The sequence below is a fragment of the Stegodyphus dumicola genome, chromosome X2 (assembly GCF_044657685.1).
Source record: "Stegodyphus dumicola isolate Sdum_Otavi_A_Nest chromosome X2, ASM4465768v1".
Taxonomy (NCBI): domain Eukaryota; kingdom Metazoa; phylum Arthropoda; class Arachnida; order Araneae; family Eresidae; genus Stegodyphus; species Stegodyphus dumicola.
In genome coordinates, this window is record NC_140781.1 from 183,050,969 (window position 1) to 183,071,307 (window position 20,339).

General features: G+C 31.5%; 1 protein-coding gene across 4 annotated transcripts in view; it reads right to left on the reverse strand.

Moving 5' to 3' along the window:
* Positions 1-13,645, reverse strand: part of LOC118193734 (NF-X1-type zinc finger protein NFXL1-like) — a 139,829-nt gene extending 126,184 nt beyond the window's left edge. For 2 of the 4 annotated variants that reach the window (XM_085809611.1, XM_085809610.1), the window contains exon 1: positions 13,496-13,645. Coding sequence is in view for 2 of the 4 variants with exons in the window: in XM_085809609.1 (XP_085665735.1) it covers positions 2,986-3,109 (124 nt within the window). In the remaining 2 variants the exon portion in view is untranslated. Of the gene's footprint in view, positions 1-2,985; positions 4,740-13,495 lie in introns of those variants that run through there. The other 2 variants (XM_085809609.1, XM_085809608.1) reach the window with 2 other exon arrangements.
* Positions 13,646-20,339: the final 6,694 nt, after the last annotated feature.

The following is a 20,339-nucleotide window of genomic DNA, read 5'->3' on the forward strand; positions in this document are numbered from 1 at the left end:
GCATCAAAGCTACAAACTGTCTACGCATGCACATATGTGTTTAAGGATGTGCATAATACGTTTACGCATGCGCGTTTAATGTATAACGAACGGTATAAGCTAAGCTAAAATTATCAAATTATCTATTTCAGTTAATGTTGCAGATTGCGTTGTTCTTTAATCTTCTAACTGGATTTGGCTTATTATTTTTTGCAGACTGTTAGAGCAATTTTATAAAAGTAAGCTTGAACTTTCGATTATCTCAAAAAGAATTTCCGATTCTGGAGCTGCCAAAGGATCTACAAAGCGAAAGCATGTTTTGATATCCATCAAACAAAAAGTGGAATTGCTTCAAAAAATGGATAAAGGCATATCCTTTGTTTCTCTAACCATTTCGAAATCTGTTTATCAATTTCACGCTGCTCTGCGGGAGGAGGGCGACGTTGCAACGCGCAATGAACTCGAAGTTGATCTGTCAGCACTATCCTTATCTTCAGGGCAAATGTTTTTATTTTATTCGGCTTATAATTCCTTACTAAATGTAGTATTTTATCTCGATGTACTCTGTCTTTGATATGATTTAAATCAAATTCCTCATCATTATAAATATCACGAATACACATCAAATAGTTTTCTGGTTGCAATTTTCTAATTTCGACTATGCATAATGTATGCTTTACGCATGTGCGTGTTGAAAGAAATATTTAATAAAGTAAACAAATAAATATTAAGCTTTTTTTGTAAATTTTGATACCCTTTAGATCATAATTGCTCTTTTATTTCATAAATTACGGTTTCATATTTTTAATTTTATAATTTCTGCATGCCATCTTACCAGATTTAAACTGATGATCTATAATCTGGAAAAACCAATAATCCGAAATCGCCGAAGTCCCGATGAGTCCGGATTAAAGACTTTTGACTGTATTACCTTTTGATTTATTCAAAATTAATTATATTTTTAAATGTTAAGCATTTTTGCTTTAATTCAAATAAAAATATCAGACTGCATTTTCAAAAGTAATAAAAATCTTCTTCAAAGTAAATTTATAAATACAGATGGAAGGAAAACTGCACCTCACTGTGAAATGACAAACTGACTCAAAAGACTACAGGAAGATGCACTGCATTTAATTTAAAGAATCTACACAAAAGGTTTAAGAACAATGTTCCAACTTCGGTTTATTGAAAAATGTAAAAAAAAAAAAAAAATTATTCAAAAATGCTCCACTCATCAAATATTTCAAATTAAGAAACTTCAACTTAAAAAAATGAAGTTATTATAAATTTTTAAATGAACTGCACATGAATAATATTAGACATGACTTATAAAAAATTTTTGGTTAGAGTTGACTTTAAAGTACCCCTTGTATTATCGCGAAGTTGTTGTTTCATTTATGGTAACCTGAGTAGTTGAATGTTATGGAAACCATATTGTGGCATAATTGTTTGCATTATTTCAGGAAATTTTGAATCATAGGATGTTTTGTAAGGGATTTTGTGGTGTGTGTATGTGTGTGGTTAGGAAACAAATTGCTTGTTTCATTGTTTAGATGGTAGAATGGCTGAATGAAATAAGATTAATTTGACGTTTCTGTACGATTTGGAACGAAAGGGGAAAAGTACATTAATTGACTGGTGTGTAAACGAATTTTTCCTTAGTCCATTTTTGGGACAGTCTGGAATTTGTAGGATAATTTTTACTCTTATTTTTGTGAATTTATGTGGTGACGCCGATATATGGATTCTAGTTCAGATAATTTTAGGAAGTTTTTTGGATGCCGTTAAAGAATTTTGTGTGCCACAGAGGTAAGTGGATATTTGCTTTGTGTAATGTTTAAACGCATAATGTTAATGCATAATCCTTTTTTATGTTATTTTACTGTCTGGTTTAAAATGTAGTTTATTGAGATTATGTATTTTTTGTTTGCCTCTACTGTAGAATTGGGTGCTCCTTTGACTTTTTAAGTGAAAATATATCGATGTGTACATGGACAAACTCAAGGGAGTGCGCAAAGCCTAGTTTGTGCAATTCTCTGATGTTTTTTTAAGTAAAAATAGGTCAATGTGTACATGGATAAAATCAAGGGAGTGTGTAATGCCATTTTTGTGCAATTCTGGGATTTTTTTTTAAAGTAAAAATAGATCGATGTGTACATGGATACCAAGTTTGTACAATTCTTTGTCTTGTTATTTTGGCTTTGTGTAGCGGCGATTTTTGGCGCAAGCAAAAATAACAAGTCAAAGATTCACACAAATTTGGTATCCATTTACCGCCAAAAATCGCCAAGTTTTGCCAAGGGGTATCCTAAAATATACTTTCAGCAAATTTTTTTAATTATCACAATATAATCAAAGTTCTATTATATTGCTCAAACCAACATGCCTAGAAATTTTAACAAACAGTTTGCCATTCTTAAACTTGCATCAAAATGCTATGTAGACCAAGAAGTAACAACAGATTTTAACTCCCAGAAGGGAATTTTTATTCGAAGAACGAAACAAAATGGCTTATGAAATATAAAAAGCTAGAATTTATTTAAATACCTGCTTTTCTATGATGAAACTGGATACATCATGATCATGCATACATTTTGTACTTTTAATTAATTAATAAAAATACAATAACTTTCAACCAATTAAAATGCAATAAATAATAATAAAAGGAAAATAAATAAGCATTTTGAAATGTATTTAACCCTTTAACTGTCAAGTTATTTTGATAATTTGGGTACATAAACTGTTCAATTTTTTTTATTGCAAAAATCAAATGTTTAGTACAAAATAGACTATACTTAGTAGTTAAAAACTGATAGTTTAAATTACATGCATAAAAATTTTTAGGTTTTGCAGCCAGTGCATATTTGCTTAAGACAGTTGCCACTCAGCATGGCAGTGGTAAAGTTCGCTTCTAGTGGAGCATTATTTTCTAAAAATTAAATGAAATTAATTTAATTATTTTCTAAAAAAATAAATAAATAAATAGAAATAAATAAAAATAAATACCTATTAGTAGTTCAATATTTAAGTTTTGTGTGGTATAACTGGAAACACTTTTCCAAGCACAAACCAACTCCACAATCAGTACACAAGAATCGTGTTTCCTTAATTTTCTTTTTCCCATTTTCATCCTTTTTTGAACAATAAACTTTGCATTATCTTGTAGGCTCACATTTTGCAGGAGGAGGAGGAATATGGGACATAAAGTGTCATTCAGTAAGACAGGCAGGGTTATCTATTGTAGGTGGTCTACCAAGATTCTTTTGTCCAGAAGCTGCATGATCATATTTATGTAAAAGCTGTTCTACAAAAACTTGGATTCGAAATTCTAAAAATGTAATATGTTTCCCAACTACATTTTTTATAGAGCAAAAATGAGTTCCAGAGCAAATAGTCTAATAAATGTAGAAATATATTTTTATAATATTTTTTCTGACACTTTTAGATTGTCGGATGAAAGGATAGTTCTTGATCACGGTGATCTACACCACCCATACTTAGATTGTAGTCAGAAACAATCTTTGGCTTGAGTATATCTTCCTTTTTTTCTTTTTTTTAAATTTTTGAGGCTGATCATAGAAGTATCATAAATACTGCTCATTAAACACACATCCTTCTTATCTTTTCACCTTATAGCTGAAATATTACCTCTTTGAAAAGCTATGATTTGACCTTTTTGGAACTTTCTTTTAGTGAATTCTGTAGGTAAATCTCGTCTATTTATCCTTACTGTGCCATAAATATCTGATTTTGGGGTATAAGTAAATCTGCAAGTTCGGGTAACATGTAATAGTTATCTACAGTCATGCAATAACCATTTCCAAGAAAGTGATTCAATAGGTGCATGATGACTTTTATGGAAAGGCCATAATTTGTATACAATTCATTGAAGACAGTACTATTTCCTGTATAGATAATGAAGTCACAAATATACCCTGTTTCAGCCTCACAAAGCATAAAAAATTTGATTCCAAATCATGCATGTTTGATTGGAATATATTGTTTCCAAGATAATCTTCCCGTATAAGGCATCAAGCTTTTATCTACAGATACATCTCTTTCCGGTATGTAAAAGTTACAAAATTTTTGCAGTAAAATTTTATATCACATTTATGCAGCTTCCAAAGTTTTGGATTTGTAAAATCTTCTTTTTCTTCAGCTTCATTTATTGCAAAAATGTAAATATCAAAAAAGCAAAATAAAATTATTAACGGGTATTACTTTTGAGTAACCTGGAGTATGCAAAACCTTTCAATGAGACCAGTACATAGCCTGATTTGGTTTCTGGACAATACCTTAAAGAATTATTAGCCCAAAGAATAGCTTCATTTTTCCGTCATTTGTAAGGATCCATTTTTTACTGCAGGAGCACCTTGATATTTTTGCTCCATTTGCTCTTTTTTCTTGTTCTGCACAGTTGTTCCTTTCTTTACCAATTATATCCATTAGAATTGAATCCAGAAACATTTCTAATATATCTGAAAGAGTGTAATTTATGTTTACAGGAAACGTTACACCTGGAGTACCTGTAAAAGGGAACCGAGGAGGCCCTGATAAGCCAGAAGCAGTTACTTCCCACCAGTCTCTTGCATTTCCTATATCATTATCACCACTATCGACTGATTCACTGCTACACTAAATGTCACTCTCATCAGTTTCCCGTGCGTCACTAGTATTGATGCATTCAAAATTTTCATCTTCGTTGAAGAATCTAAATAATCTATACAACGTTTAAATGAACTGGACGCCATTTTGCAACAACAAAATTATGCGAAACTTTGAACATAAACCTCTATCTTTTGAAACCTGCAGTAAAGTGCTGCCATCTATTGAATTGAAGCCGAAATAAACTTCTCACAATATATATTCGAACATAACAATACGATCCACTCAAAAAAAAAAAAAAAATTACCCTGAGAAATACTCGGGCATGACATTTTGGAGCATCGGTACTGTGCCCGAGATTATTTTGGGCATGACATTTAAAAGGTTAAGAAATAATTCCTAACTCTTCCCATCCTACTAACCATGTAGATCAAATCAATGAATATTTTAGCAGCATTTCAGGCTCCTTCCAGAAAGAACTGAAATCAGGGTTCATAGCCACATTTTAGTTAAAAAAATAAGCACCTATAAGCACATTTTAAGAAAAAAAATAAGCACCTGTCTAATTACATTATACACAACTGCATAACCTTAAAAATTAAGACTCGTAATTTAAAATATGAGAAATGCAGTATAAGAGAGAATAAGCATTACCTCAACCATGGAAAATAATTACTTTTTTTTTTTTTTTTTTTAATTTTAAATAACAGTTAAATTTACAGAACTAGTTTACAATGAGAGAAAAAAAAAACTATGCAGAACTAAACTATATTACACGATTTAATGATGAAATTTCAGTTCAAAATAGAGGAAATAAATAATAATAAGGCATATTTATTCTATTCGCTTGGAACTTAATAATAAATACAATTTATTTTCCCACTCATATTCATATTTAACTAATTTAAATCTAAATTCACAACATATATTAGGACAGTCCAGCGTAACTTGAAAAAGAGGAGCGGAGGGGGGATAGACTGTAGCCGTTCTTTAGATTTTTCCGCTAAATAAATGCTTTTGACACTTCGATATGTGCATCATATAAAAACAAACCAACGGAACAGAAAAATATTCTGTTTTGCAAGCACAGTAAAACTCTTTTAAGTGTTCATAAACAAATCTCGAACCGAACATCAAAATTAATTATTTCTGCAAAATATCGCAAACGTTATTGCGCAATACGTGCGCAGTAATTCTTCCCTACATGATATTACGCAATCGGATTCAACAGCTGCCAGTATTGGGAGAATAAAGGAAAAGAAAGAGACTTACCAATCTGCGGTGTTTTTTATTCTAATTTTCAACAGACGGAGTTAAATTTCCGGAATAGAATCATTCTTCGCTTGGGTTAATAGACCGCAAAACTTTTAGTCCTATTCAATCCAGATTGGAAAGTGACCAAAAAAAAAAAAAAAAAAAGAAAAAGAAAAAGAAAAGAAAAGATCCGTTGCTTGTTTTGCAGCAAACTGTAACAGTTTCAATATTCGAGATTTTGCGGAGAAGGGGAGAACCTCCCAATCTTCGTACTGTATAATGTATTGGCCAAAAAAATGAAATTATTTTGACTATTCGATTACTTTCCCTTTATTTAGACCATTCCGAATATTATTCCTTAGAAAGCTAATCTGTGTTAAAACACAACCATTTTTGGAAGTTCTTCAGCAGTTACTGCAACTATGTTATTATAAACATTTCATACATACACTCATAATATAAGCATAACGATCATAATAAACACGAATATGAACTGACCAAGCGGAATGAGAATGCAAATTATTAAGATCTTGATAGAAATTCAAACGTGTGTAGTATTTGGGTGGGAGGAAAAGAATGCCGAATGTACCGAAATTTTCTACTGCTTCTTTGACCAACAGAACGACGGGCACCTGTCTGTACTCTCCGGTTATGTTAATGCAGAGAAAGGGGAAAAAGCTATTTCTGGGAGTATGATTCACGATCTGACATTCCATATTAGCAAGAAAGGTTGTTTAATTAGTTTCGGCTTTGGTACGGGGAAAAATTGCGCGTTCATTTAAAAAAAAGCACTAAAAGCAAAAAATAAGCACTAAAAACAAAAAAAATAAGGGCTTTAAAGAAAAGTAAGCACCTATAAGGGCCTTTATATTTTATTTTCAAATATAAGGACTTATAAGCACTTATAAGGACTGCTACGAACCCTGGAAATGCTGTGCGTTTTCATGTTTCCTTCAAGTGTAACATACATACGAAAGATATCACCTCAAAAAGCCCTCCATAATGACATTTATTTCCTAGACACATGGCCATTAGATGCTTTAAAAGTTTATTTAACAGACTTTCCTTTAGAATGTAACAAATTTCAATTCCCTTCCCTATTTTCCTCCATACAATATTACTCTTAAAACATTTAACTTAGAGCCAAAAAGTTTTACCGGATTACATTGCTATTTGGATTAAGATACTTGAAAATGACAAAGCACATAACAGCTAAACTGCTTCGGGGGAGAGATATCTTCATGAAGGACTTTCTAAGGGAGACTGGTTCATATTCATAGGAAAAAAACAATGAAAATCAATCATGCAGCCAGCCCATTCACCTGAGTTAGAACCCATATCAAACTACCAGTATTCAGTGGTCCTTAACCATTTCACTCATTGGTGAAGTATTGTTATTCTAATTTCAATAATTACAGCAATAGTAAACATTTGCTCACATTCTCCTTTAAAAGTAAATTAAATCAATCGCATCTCATAGAAACATGTTTCAGGAAACATCAATAAGGTAGATATAATACATGAGATTTAACAACTGATTAAAGCAAAGCAAAAACTGGCCTCTAGTGGATGAATTTCTAAAAAAAAACTAAAATCACATCTGCATTGGAATACTGAAACCCACTAATCACAATCTCTTGTGCAGCTAGTCTGCTTTAATGGGAAAGATAAAAAATTTGCAATCACACAATAACCACATTTTCAAATGTCCTTACGGTCAAGTGATTACACTAATTAGTGATGAGAGACAGATGGGGCTAGCATCAAATTTACAAAGACACCAGCATCACGCCAAAAAAGGGCAATAAATCCAATGGAAAAAAGATTTAATGACAGATTTCCTTAAAAATTTAAAAGATAAACTTATGGTAAATATATTAAAATGACTGTCTTCACACTGCCATTTTTACTTCATAGAAAATTCTTGACTGTTTGATCAAATTCTTTACTCTTTATTCCATACCATAAAAGTGGAAAATTTTCATGTCTCATCATCCCAATGATTACAAATCATGTCAGCATTCTCATGCGAATCAGCAACTACTGTAAAATGAAGTCCTTCACATGGGTGTACTTACCAATTGCCTAGTGAGAAGAATGTGAAAGCAATCATAAAAAATATTCCGGAAACCGTAACCGAAGAAGCAATTTTGATGACTTAAAACGCAGGAAATTCCCAATTATCAAAGTCAAGCAATTTACTCGCACCAGACGTGGATTTACTGAAAGGCTGCCCATCTTTTTTGATGGAATTGCACAGAAATGAAGCTGGAAATGCTATTTTTAATCTCAACAACATGTTCAGTTTCAATGTTAAATTAGAGAAGTTTGGCCCAAGGAAGCGACTGACACAATGCTACCAATGTCAAGATTAAGGACATACTCAATATCTTTGTAAACACCTGGAACTTTGCTGTAAGTGTGGTGAAAACCATAGCACCAGGAGTTGCCCTAAAAAGCCAGAAGATACCCCCACCTGTTCATTTCGCGGCCAAGGACATGTCAGCAGTTATCGTGGATGTAAAGCTTACCAGGACAAGTTCGAAAGAAAAGCTAAGAACCCCCCCCCCCAATGAAGGAAGACTTCCCTAATTTGAAAAGCACAGAAGAAAGTACAGATAGCAAGGAAACTGACGCCACTGCTATACCCTAGGTATAGCGAAAAGGTCAAAGGGCGAAGATTTCAAATTCCGAAGGAAGCAAGTGCTGTAACTGACTGGATTCTGGATGATAAAGTGCAAGATTTCCTGAGAAATATTGTTATGCTCATTGAAAAAATTCGCAAGGCAAGGACTGTTGCTGACAAACTTTCTGCAGGCTTCAGAGCTGTCACGTACATGATGAAAATTGCAGATGAAAACTGATTCGTTCTCAGAATGTCAATTCTTCCTAAATTTCTTGAACAGCTTTCCCATCACTTAGTTCATCTTCGATGCTTTTTGTCAACATGTTAGTATCCTGCTCATCTAATTTATTTGAGTTCATCACCAGGTTAATTCTCATCAACTGTTCTGCATGGGGTAGAACCTTCAGCCCAGGTACCCGGGTGTCACGATGCACCGTTCCACTGGAGGAGGACATGGGTATCTTGATGCAGGTTGCATTCTCCATGGCATAAACTGAACTTCATAAGAATACCATGCACCCTTGTGTCCTGGTGAGCAACTGCCAGCTTGCACAAAGGTGCTGGCACCTTTGGCAATGTCAATCAGACTACCACAACCGCCGCCGTTTATAATACCCTAATTACATTATTCTTCAAAATACACTGAACTCTCAATTATATATGCTCAAATTATCCATGCTTTATCTCCCCAAACAGATAAAATTTTAAGTTTAATGCTAATCTATGAAAAATCTAATCCTTTACATCGTAAAATAAGCAGAATCTGCTAATAAAGAGAGAACAATAGGTGCTCTATTATCTGTATTCTTTTCCTAGAATCCAAGAAATTTAAAATACAAGTGAAAAATAATACATTGGAAAGGTAATCAGAATGTTGAAATCCAGATGACTTTATCATACCAAGATGTTTTTTATACAAATGAAAATATGTCAGTAAAAAAAAGCACAAACTGGGTAATGCATTTGAAACAACTATGGTGGAACCAAAAAATACATAAAGAAGCAATTTGATTACAGAAATAAGGACACAAAATTCAAATTTGATATTACAGCTTCACAACCTGAAATAATATCATTATGGCATTCAAGTGCAAAATGTAAGAGAATTCTTCCTGATTAAGAACTGAAAATCTTTATAAATTTTATTAATTTATTTAAACATAGTTTAAAGAGTCACTAGAATTACACCATATCCTCTACACCAGGGGTTCTCAACCGATGGTCCGCGTACCACTGGTGGTACGCAGAGGAGCAAAGTATTTTGGTTCATCTCTGAATTATGGTAACTTGGCGATTTTTTGGCGACCAACTCTGCTACAGCAACCCTCTATTTTTTTTTTTTCCTCCGCCATTTTGTCTTCACAAAGTAAAGACATGTTTCTTTTCTTTTTATTTACTCAACACTTTTTCCAACAATCTACTAGCCGAATTATACTTATACTAGAAATTTTATGTAACAAAACTGCTTAATCATTACAAATATTAACTGCAAAATTGGGGAAAAGTGCACAATCGCAAACTCCTTGCGCGTTTTTCAGAACAGCAAATACACATAAACCATTTACACGTCGACTTATTTTTACTTAAAAAAACATCCCAGAATTGCACAAAAATGGCATTGCACACACTCTTAACTTTATCCATCTACACTGCTATTTTCTCATAAATTACAAAAATTTGCACGAAAATGCAGGAAAATTTTCTTAATCTTTAAACTCGGTAAAAAGCACATATATGAAATTACCTGATCGCGAAAAAGTATATACCCTTTCCAAGAATGAACATTTCCACGTATAAAATAAATAAAATATCCAAAAGCTTTTACCTCTAAATTATTTTTTATATTATAAACTTCACCAACAAATCTATACGCAAACATTAAAAATAGTTACAAATACTTGTCAAATATTTAAATTATTTCCATACACGTTTACTTCAACTGAAACGTACACCAAATTCCTACAAACATAAAATTCACAAAATAACTATCATTTAATTAAAATATCACTAAACCTTGTACACGTCGACTTATTTTTACTTAAAAAAACATCCCAGAATTGCACAAAAATGGTATTGCGCACACTCTTCACTATATCCATGTACACTGCTTTTTCTCATAAATTAGAAAAATTTCACGAAAATGCATAACAGTTTTCTGAATCTTTAAACCCGGTAAAAAGAACATATATGAAATTACCTGATCGCGAAAAAGTATATACCCTTTCCAAATATGAACATTTCCCCGTATAAAATAAATAAAATATCCAAAAACTTTTACCTCTACATTATCTATTATATTACAAACGTCACTAACTAATTCATATCTTTACTTCATTACAAATGGTTACAAATACTTAGTGTCAAATATTTAAATTATTTCCATGCACGTTTACGCAAATTACTTTAATTCCACCTTACATTTAGAACAATGCATAAAAATAATATCCTCAAATAATTAAAAATACTAACTCACCTAATCTTCTTCAGAATCTTGATTACGTGTCCGATAAACTTTTCTTATTTCTGTTTCAGGATCTTTAAAATCATACTTATAGTTCACAGCAAGGTACCAGGTAAAATAAATTACTTAATAAAACATCTTTACTTCTATCTCACACAACATTAAAGAAACACTTATTACTACCCCTTTCAATCCCACTAAATACCCATTTCGAATTCACTTTAGTTAGGGCCATGGGATCCAAATATTAACGAACACTGTTTCACACAACACAGAATAAAGCCAAATACAAAATTTTCAGAATTTTTCCGGATTTCCCCCCTTTTCCGATTAAAGAACCGTAATTCGTCCATTAATATCACATGACATATCCCATGATCTCTCATTTTCCTCACACAAAATAATGCATAATTGGAACTGAGTACTGCTCACATTATTACCAAAGTCCCAGGTAGTAACCTTTATCGCCTCCAAAATGTCGCCAAACTACCAGTTACCATATTCTAAAGATCAGCCAAAAGCACATATATGAAATTACCTGATCGCGAAAAAGTATATACCCTTTCCAAGAATGAACATTTCCAAGTATAAAATAAATAAAATATCCAAAAACTTTTACCTCTAAATTATCTATTATATTATAAACGTCAACAACGAATTTATACGCAAACATTAAAAATAGTTACAAATACTTAAGTGTCAAATATTTAAATTATTTTCATACACGTTTACTCCAACTGAAACGTATACCAAATTCCTACAAACATAAAATTCACAAAATAACTATCATTTAATTAAAATATAACTAAACCATGTACACGTCTACCTATTTTTACTTAAAAAAAATCCCAGAATTGCACAAAAATGGCATTGCGCACACTCTTCACTATATCCATGTACACTGCTTTTTTCTCATAAATTAGAAAAATTTCACGAAAATGCATGAAAATACTCAACGTATACTACTCAAACGTATTCCAAAATACTACAAACATAATACTCACAAAATCACGATCATTAAATTAAAAAACACTACTTAAAATATAAATAAAGCACATACATTAAATTAATAAAAATTAGATTACAATCCTAATTACTTTAAACTAAATCATTGCTAATAACAATTTTCCAATAACACCATATTACTTTATTTACTCCTTACATTTAGAACAATGCATAAAAATAATATCCTCAAATGATTAAAAATACTAACCTAATCTTCTTTAGAATCCTCATTACGTGGCACGCACACTTCCCTACAGAAAGAGTTCCAATCGGCTGCAGTACTACTGCTAATTTCTAAATCCGAAATCCAGTAGTCAACTGGCAGTTTATTCACCAAGTAATAAGAAATTAAAATTTCACCCATACTCAAACTACTTTCAGCAAACCACGTACCCTTCCTTACACTCCGTTTCACAAAATGTCCATTTTCACCAGATTTCTTGCACCGCCATTCAAACTCATCTGTAATATCCTTCCTTTCACACAATCTCAACTTATTATTATTATCAAATAAACGCATTAAAAATTTAGAATTTACTTTACATAGCGCCATGCAATCCGAAAATTAATCAACACTATTTCACACAACACACAATGAAACTTAATACAAAATAATTTTACCACCCCCTTTTCCGATTAAAGAACTGTAATTCGCCCATTAATGTCACATGACATATCTCACGATCTTTCATTTCCCTCACACAAAATAATGTGTAATCGGAACTGAGTACTTCTCACATTATTATTAAAGTCCTAGGTAGTAACCTTTATCGCCTCCAAAATATCGCCAAACTACCTGTTACCATAATTCCAAAGATCAGCCAGTATGGTTAGCTAATAAATTCAAAAATTAAAACCTCAACATCCTGATTGGGTTTTTTTTTCTAACACTCGTAAATTTATGCGATCTCAGCTTTGTACAAGAGTGGTGGTGGTAATAGTACTTTGCAGTGGTGGTACTAAAGGTTTTCAGTTTTTGTTTAGATGGTACATGTTAGTCAAAAAGATTGAGAACTGCTGCTCTACACTATGTTATTTATTTAAAACCACTTCTCTTTTTACAATATCAATGTATTAACAACAACTTTACAAAGATCTTCTTGGTTTATTCTTGCATAAGATAAAAATAGTAATTATTCGAGCATATATTTATAAGTACGACTCTAATTTTGCAAATTTTATCAGCTACTATAATTCACTTTTAAAAAGCAACTGTTAAATGACCGCGAAACCCTTATTCGAGAAAAATTATTAATTATTATTTTTTGATATGCAGTTGCATATTTCTCACAATAAATAAGTAAATAATAATAAAACCAATCGACTACCTGTACTGCACTACTGATTACTTAAAATAATTGCGACAATTATAATGCTTCTTTAAATGATCGGGAAAAAAAATAAGTCATATTTATTTATTTCTTACATTGATGCCATTTATAACATCAATTTAATAAATAAATATTACTATATATACGTGACATCAATCGATGTCATCAATTTTATAACTAAATAAATATGACGCTCTGTTAACAAAATGAAAACAACAAAGAGAAAAACATTACATTTAGGTAAGCAGAACATCACACTCCACGTCAAATCTCGTAACTATTTCACACAAATTAAAGCCTTTAATTGCGCATCAGAAACACGCGGACAGTAAACAATTTTCACAATATCCTCCTGTTAAAAGTTTTTCTGCCCGCAAAGCGAAACATTGAAAGATACTAGCGTCTACGGAGAGAAGGCAACTTTTGGGATCGTGATCTGATCCTCCCGTGCGCATCTCAATTTGCGCATATGCTGCCGTGCACTTCGTGAAATTTTGTTTATTTACGTGAAGTACAATGTGGTTTTGAAATTTGCGTCATGTGTTGAGAATGGATGAAATTGTATTACATCTGTATTTGATCTACAGTGAAATACAGTTCAATTAATAAATCGGTGTTTGTTAAAAAAATTAATTTATGCTTGGAGATAAAAAAATAAAATTTTTGCTAATGAAAGTTATTAAGTAGTGCACTTTTCATTAAAAAATTTTATTTCTTTTTATACATTAAACATTAAATTAATTATATACATTAAATAATAATGAAATATTACCTATGATTGTTGTTAATTAAGCATGCCTATCTTCTGTAAATTATTGCTAAAACATGTGCAAATAATGAGGAAATATACGTTATGCTAGTTTATTTCTTAGCAGGTAATCACAGGACCATGATAGAGAGTGTCTATTGTTTGTTCCTGAAATTTCTTTATTGCCTATACTAAGCTTATGCGTTAAAGTGTATTAAAAAGCTTATTTACGACACATATGAGCACATTCTGTTGCATCAGCTATGTGATAAGTTGGTGTTACAACTGGCATTTCAACTGTGAATTAAACTATTGACATTTCATCATCTGTACAAGAGCAATGAAGTGCACTGTTTTTCGATATATCCTGACTGTACTGTATTTTAATTATATCATTAAGTCGTGCATGTGAGACAAATGCATTAAATTGTTATTACAATAGTGTGAAAACAAGAAAATTAAAGTCAATGTCTTTGAAAAAACTGTTACTTTTTGGAAAAAATAAATACTTTAGACATTCATATTCATCATGTTATTCTCAATATATTTACAATGTCAAGCTAATAATACCTAAGTATTATTTGTGATAATTTATCATTTTAAAAGAGGTATATTATATGTCAAGGACAAGGTTGACAAAGAAAGTATAAGAATTCTTTCTGTAACTAAACATGATTCACTACTCAGTACTAAAATAAAGAGGTTTATCAATCCATGAATAACGTGTTTTTATGTACATCATCTTACTGGATGGTTGCTGCCAATGAATTGACTGTCTGTGTAACAGCTGGAGAACAAGGTGCTCAGAATTATCATTGATGCTCTGTGTTTTGTCTTAAAAAACATACATCAACCTGGATTTTAAAATGAAATTAATAGACATGAAGCTTAAATAGAAGTATCTAATTTTAAAATAACTGTAAGAGCCATAGCCGCAGTTTACTTAATAATTCAGATATTTGTGATTTTATCATTGAGGAGCCTTTCAATGGCTAAGGATTATGTAACATAACAGTATAGTAGTAGACTACAGTTAGTAAATTTGCAACATTTTTATTGCTAGTTCATAGTTGAGATATTAGTAAAGACCATTTCAGGTTGAATGTTAGCTATAACATTCTACCTAAACTGCCTACAATACTTCGATCTTTCATGTATTTTCACTTACTGTCTCCAGAGGCAGTATTTTTTGTTTTTACATCCAGAGCTCTTTGATAGTGTTTTTTCTACACATGACAGTTCAACACAAATCGAAAAGGGGGACACTTCTACATAAAAGAAACATTCAATTGTTGGATGGATAATAGTACTTTGTACAGTTTGGTGGCATTTATGTAAAAATTATGTGTTGGTTATTTTTCAATAACTTGCAACAGTGATTTTGATTATAAATTTGTTTTAGGAAATTCTAAGCTACTGGATAACAAAAATATAGATTTTAGCAAAATGTTCATGTTATGCGTAAAGAATGAAAAATACCTTAAGATACATTTAAAATGTCAAAATTTCGGAAAAATATAACACTCTTTAAACCTCAGTTTCCTTACATCTAAATAGTATTAAGTGTGAAAATTTGTATAATTTATATATTTTTAATTACTTGTATAATGTATGCATTTGTGAATTCAGATCAATTAGTTGTTTTAACTGTTTTAAAAAATGAAGCAATATTATGCAGAATAAGGAAATCAAGATTGTGATCCGATGACAATGAGATTAATGTTTAAATGTGAAATGGAAAGTTGTTATTTATTATATTATCAGAGAATTATTAAACTGGGCATAATCGCCAAGGAAGGTATTGAATGCTACGCGAAAATATGTTTACTAAAAAATTTGAATTTCATAATGAATGTATCCAAACACATGTTTTGAGTCAAAAGTTTGAAACTTGATGGCTGAATGTAAATATAAAATTATGGATGTTTAAATACTTTGTAATTAGGCACATAGGTCAGGTTAATCTTTTTAAATAAGGTAAGGAATGCAAGAGCTATATGCCTAAAGGAAAATATGCCTTCATGGAGGAATTTCAAGGCAAAACTGACGTTTGAGTGCATATTAAAAAATAATACATCTAATTTTCATTCAATTTATACATATTTCATATGTAAAAAATTCTGATATATTCTACATTACTGTTAATTACTTTACTTGAAAAATATAGTAAATACACAGAAATTTAAGATTTGCACATTTCGAAAAATATTAAATATATGAGTATACATTATCCTTGTAAAAAGCATAAAATACATAAATATTTATTAAATTATTATAAATGTATTTGGAAATGAAGGATTTATTCTTTCATAAACTCCTGTTAACGTTATTGTGAAGAAATCTAGTTATTAAATATATCTGAATTTATAATGATTATAAACATTATTTAAATATATAATAACCTTAACATTTAATTGTAAACATAAATTGAAATTTTTTAGCAGGAATTTTTTATTTGCTATTTCAGCAAGAATTATTCATACTGGAAAGCAATCTGTTAAAAAGTGCTGTAAAGCACAGTCTACAAGATGTGTACTTAATTTTATCTATCAAATGCCTGGCTATTGACCATTAAAGTGCAGAGCACATGTCCAGATGAGCAGTGTCCATGACTTGTCCAGAAACACACAAAGTACATAAAAGTGAGGTAGACAGATGTGTACTTAAGGAATTAGTAAAAAATAAATTTTAGAATATGCATTGTTGAAATTAAGGATATAAAAAATATAATACAGTTAAAAGTCTTTAATCCGGACTCGTCGGAACTTCAGTGATTCCGGATTAGGGGTTTTTCCAGGTTATAGATCATAAATTTAAATCTGGTAAGATGGCATGCAGAAATTATACAATTAAAAATATGAAACCATAATTTCTGTGTTGGCGCATGCGCAGAAAGTTTGTAGCTTTGAGGTCCGGATTATGGACGTCCAGATTAAAGACTTTTGACTGTAAGTATCAAAAGAATTCTTTCCTTACATTTTGTAATAAATCAGTTACAAGTTTTTAACAATATTAAAAATAAACTTTTTTAATCCATTTCAAAAATACTCATAGAAAGTTAAGTACATGGAAATCAGTAGCAATATTTAACGTATTTTACTATGGAAATAACAACTGCTCTAATTTGAAATTAACCGAATTGAGCATTAATTATAAAGTAACTCTGATTTTTAAAGGATGCCTCAGAAGCTAAAAAATCATTCTGCATTTGAGAAGGTATTTCAGGAAGAAGCTCTGTAAATAGGAAAGAAATAATGCATAATTTTGATTTTAGTATTATAATAAACTTTGATCTTAATTTTTGTAATCATTAACCAAATAAAATCAAATTAACTTAAAATTTCTTTGTAATGTAATTAACAAGAACTTGTGAAAATATTTCATTCAAATTAAACTTTTCTGGGAAAGTATAGCATTTAATTCCGCTCAGAATAAAACATTGTTTTAAAATATTTTCTTTTTACATACTTATGACTTTGAAGTATTATGGAAAAAGAAAATATATATATTTATATGTATATTTACGATGTAATTACAAAATGTTTACCGCCAATTATGTTAAAACCTATTGATCTTAATGGATAGTCACTGAATAGTTTGGTTTCCACGAGAGGTGCACTACTGCTTCAGGGCAGTACACGAGGAAAACCAGTTAAGACCTCTCCTCTTATTTCTACTTCCATTATTTAAATTGAGGATTTTGGATCTTTAGAGAGTGTTTCTGGCATCTGTGTTGGATGGTCAGATTCTTCCAGCTCTAGTATAATTAAAAGTATCAGCTTTGTGTTCTCATGCCACCGATACTTTAATCTGATGTGCCAGTAAATTAGTGGCTAGCTTAATAATTAACTATGTAGTCTTAGACTACTGATCAACATTTTTCATTTATTTGATTGTTCGCATTTATTTGCATCGCCACTAGCCGTGGTTATGCTCTAAGTTCAGGCCATGCTCTGTTTTGTTAAAAGTTCAGTTTAAATAAAAAGGTTGTTTTAAAATCTTTCATAAAGCTTTTGTCATAATATCCTAAGTGATAATTATATTAGGGTTATAAGACTAAAATTCCATTATTAGACCAAGAATAACCTTATAACTTAATGGAAGTTTAAGATATTCATAATGACTAAATGTGTAAGTTTATTAAAAAGTTAATAGAGACAGAGCTTAAATTGCACCTGAGCCTGGCTCCGGTACTTCTTAGTTTTTGGAATAAATCATAAATATAGCCGGAGGCTTAAATAAAAAGGCTCCGGCACTTCTTTTATGCAACTGAACAAAAATTTGATCTCAAAAATTTTATTTTTTGCAGTAAAACTGTATTACAAATCGCTTATTAAATTTTAATTTATCTCTTTACATTTTACTTAATTTTAATTACTTTAATAATTTAGCTTTTTTAATAATAATTTATTTAATTAAATAACAATCATTAATTAAAAATAATTGATAATTATTAATATTAATTAAACGATAATGAATTAATTTGGTGTTAATTAACTATTTAATTTTTAAATTATTAATGATTGTAACAGTCATTTTATTTATTTATTTACTTTTCTTCCCCTTTGCTGACAGTTTAGCATAGGGTTCTGGCACTTCTAAGTTTAGAAATTAAGTCCTGAATAAGGATATTTATTAATTATAGGAACTTGATAAGTAACCTTCACCGGCAATTTAATAGCCAGTTGATTGTGTTGTTGCCAAAGTAATTTTGTCATGATTTGAACATGGTTATCTTCCACTGTCGGGGCCGTTCCTAGCGCGGTGCAGCTGTAAAATTATGCAACAGCTGAACACTCGCGATACCACGACTAAATATTTTTAATTCATTGTACTTGTCACATGTAAATACTTTTTATACAATTTGTCACATATAAGTACTTAGTGAGTATGAAATAAAAATTCAACTAATCATTAAGAATTTTTTTTTTTTTTTTAAATTCTTAGGAAATATTCTTAGGAAAGTACACAGGCAGCCAATGGCCTAGGGACGGCCCTGTCCACTGGTGTAAATCTGTGGTGTTAGTCCAGCTGACAAGTATTTCATATTTCTGGTGTATAACTCTCAAGCTACGTTCTGCAGTAGAATTGCTTAAAAGTAAGAATGAAACAGGGATAACACATATGTCATTCATTTGCTGCACAAACTCAAGATATTTGAAGTTAAAGCTCAGTTATATTCACTGCATTGCAACATGTCGAGAGAAAGGCAATTTTTATCTTTACCGTCCTACACCAGGGATGGCCAACACACGGCTTTTACTTTTTATGCAGCAACTACAGAAAAGTATATCATTTTTAATAAAATTCCCAGCAATTCTGTAAATTACTTCCAGAGAACAGGCTCTAAACAATAATGATATTGCGAATATGAGCTCTAAACAATCATGCATACTGCTTTATTTCAAGCCTTTCACATTAACTATTACAGACTTTGGTTTAATATTGAAGCAAATAGACATAGAAGATATGCAAATTCTAGTGATCTGTTTGCTCTAATGCGTACCAATGATGGTGATATGTTACTTAGGGTTATCATGTTTTAGGTTTGAAAATGCTAGACTGTAGGAATCTGCAGAAACGGGAAAATGAACACTTGCCCCTCCTCCAGAATTGAGTAAAAAATATATTTTTGCATCAATATAATATTGTATATTTCATAATCTGCTATAAAATCTTCAAAATGTGTGCGTGTGATTATGGCAAAGCCTCGAGGGCTATCTGCCTAAGAGGAGGGATGCCTTCGTGGAGGACTTTCTATGGAAAACTGGCTCCTATACACGTTACACATGGGGAAAACCACGAAAACGCCCATGCAGCCAGCCCGTTCACGGGATTCGAACTTCAGACCGAACTACTAGTGTTCAGCGACTTTATCGCTCGCTCAACCGCTGGTGGGCCCAAAAATCTTCAAATTAAGTAGTTAAATAACAATGTGTTGATTTGATTGTTGGAACTGGAATATGGCAAAGATCATGTGGGGGAAGAAATACCTTCATGGAAGACTTTTTAATCAAAACTAGTTTGTTGGTTTGGTTTATTTTATTATGGCAAAGCACTTGACGGCCATCTGCCTAAGGGGAGGGATGCCTTTGTGGAGGACATTCTAAGGGAAACTGGCTCGTATACACATTACACATGGGGAAAAACATGGAAATGCCCATGCAGACAGCCCGTTTGAGGGACTTGAACCTCGGACCAAACTACCAGCGTCCGTTCGGCCGCTGGTGAGCCAAAACTAGCTTGTATTCATATTCATAAATACTTCGGGTGTTAACTGACATACTTTATCTTTCAGATGTGCAAAGAAAACAGACAAAACTTCCTGCT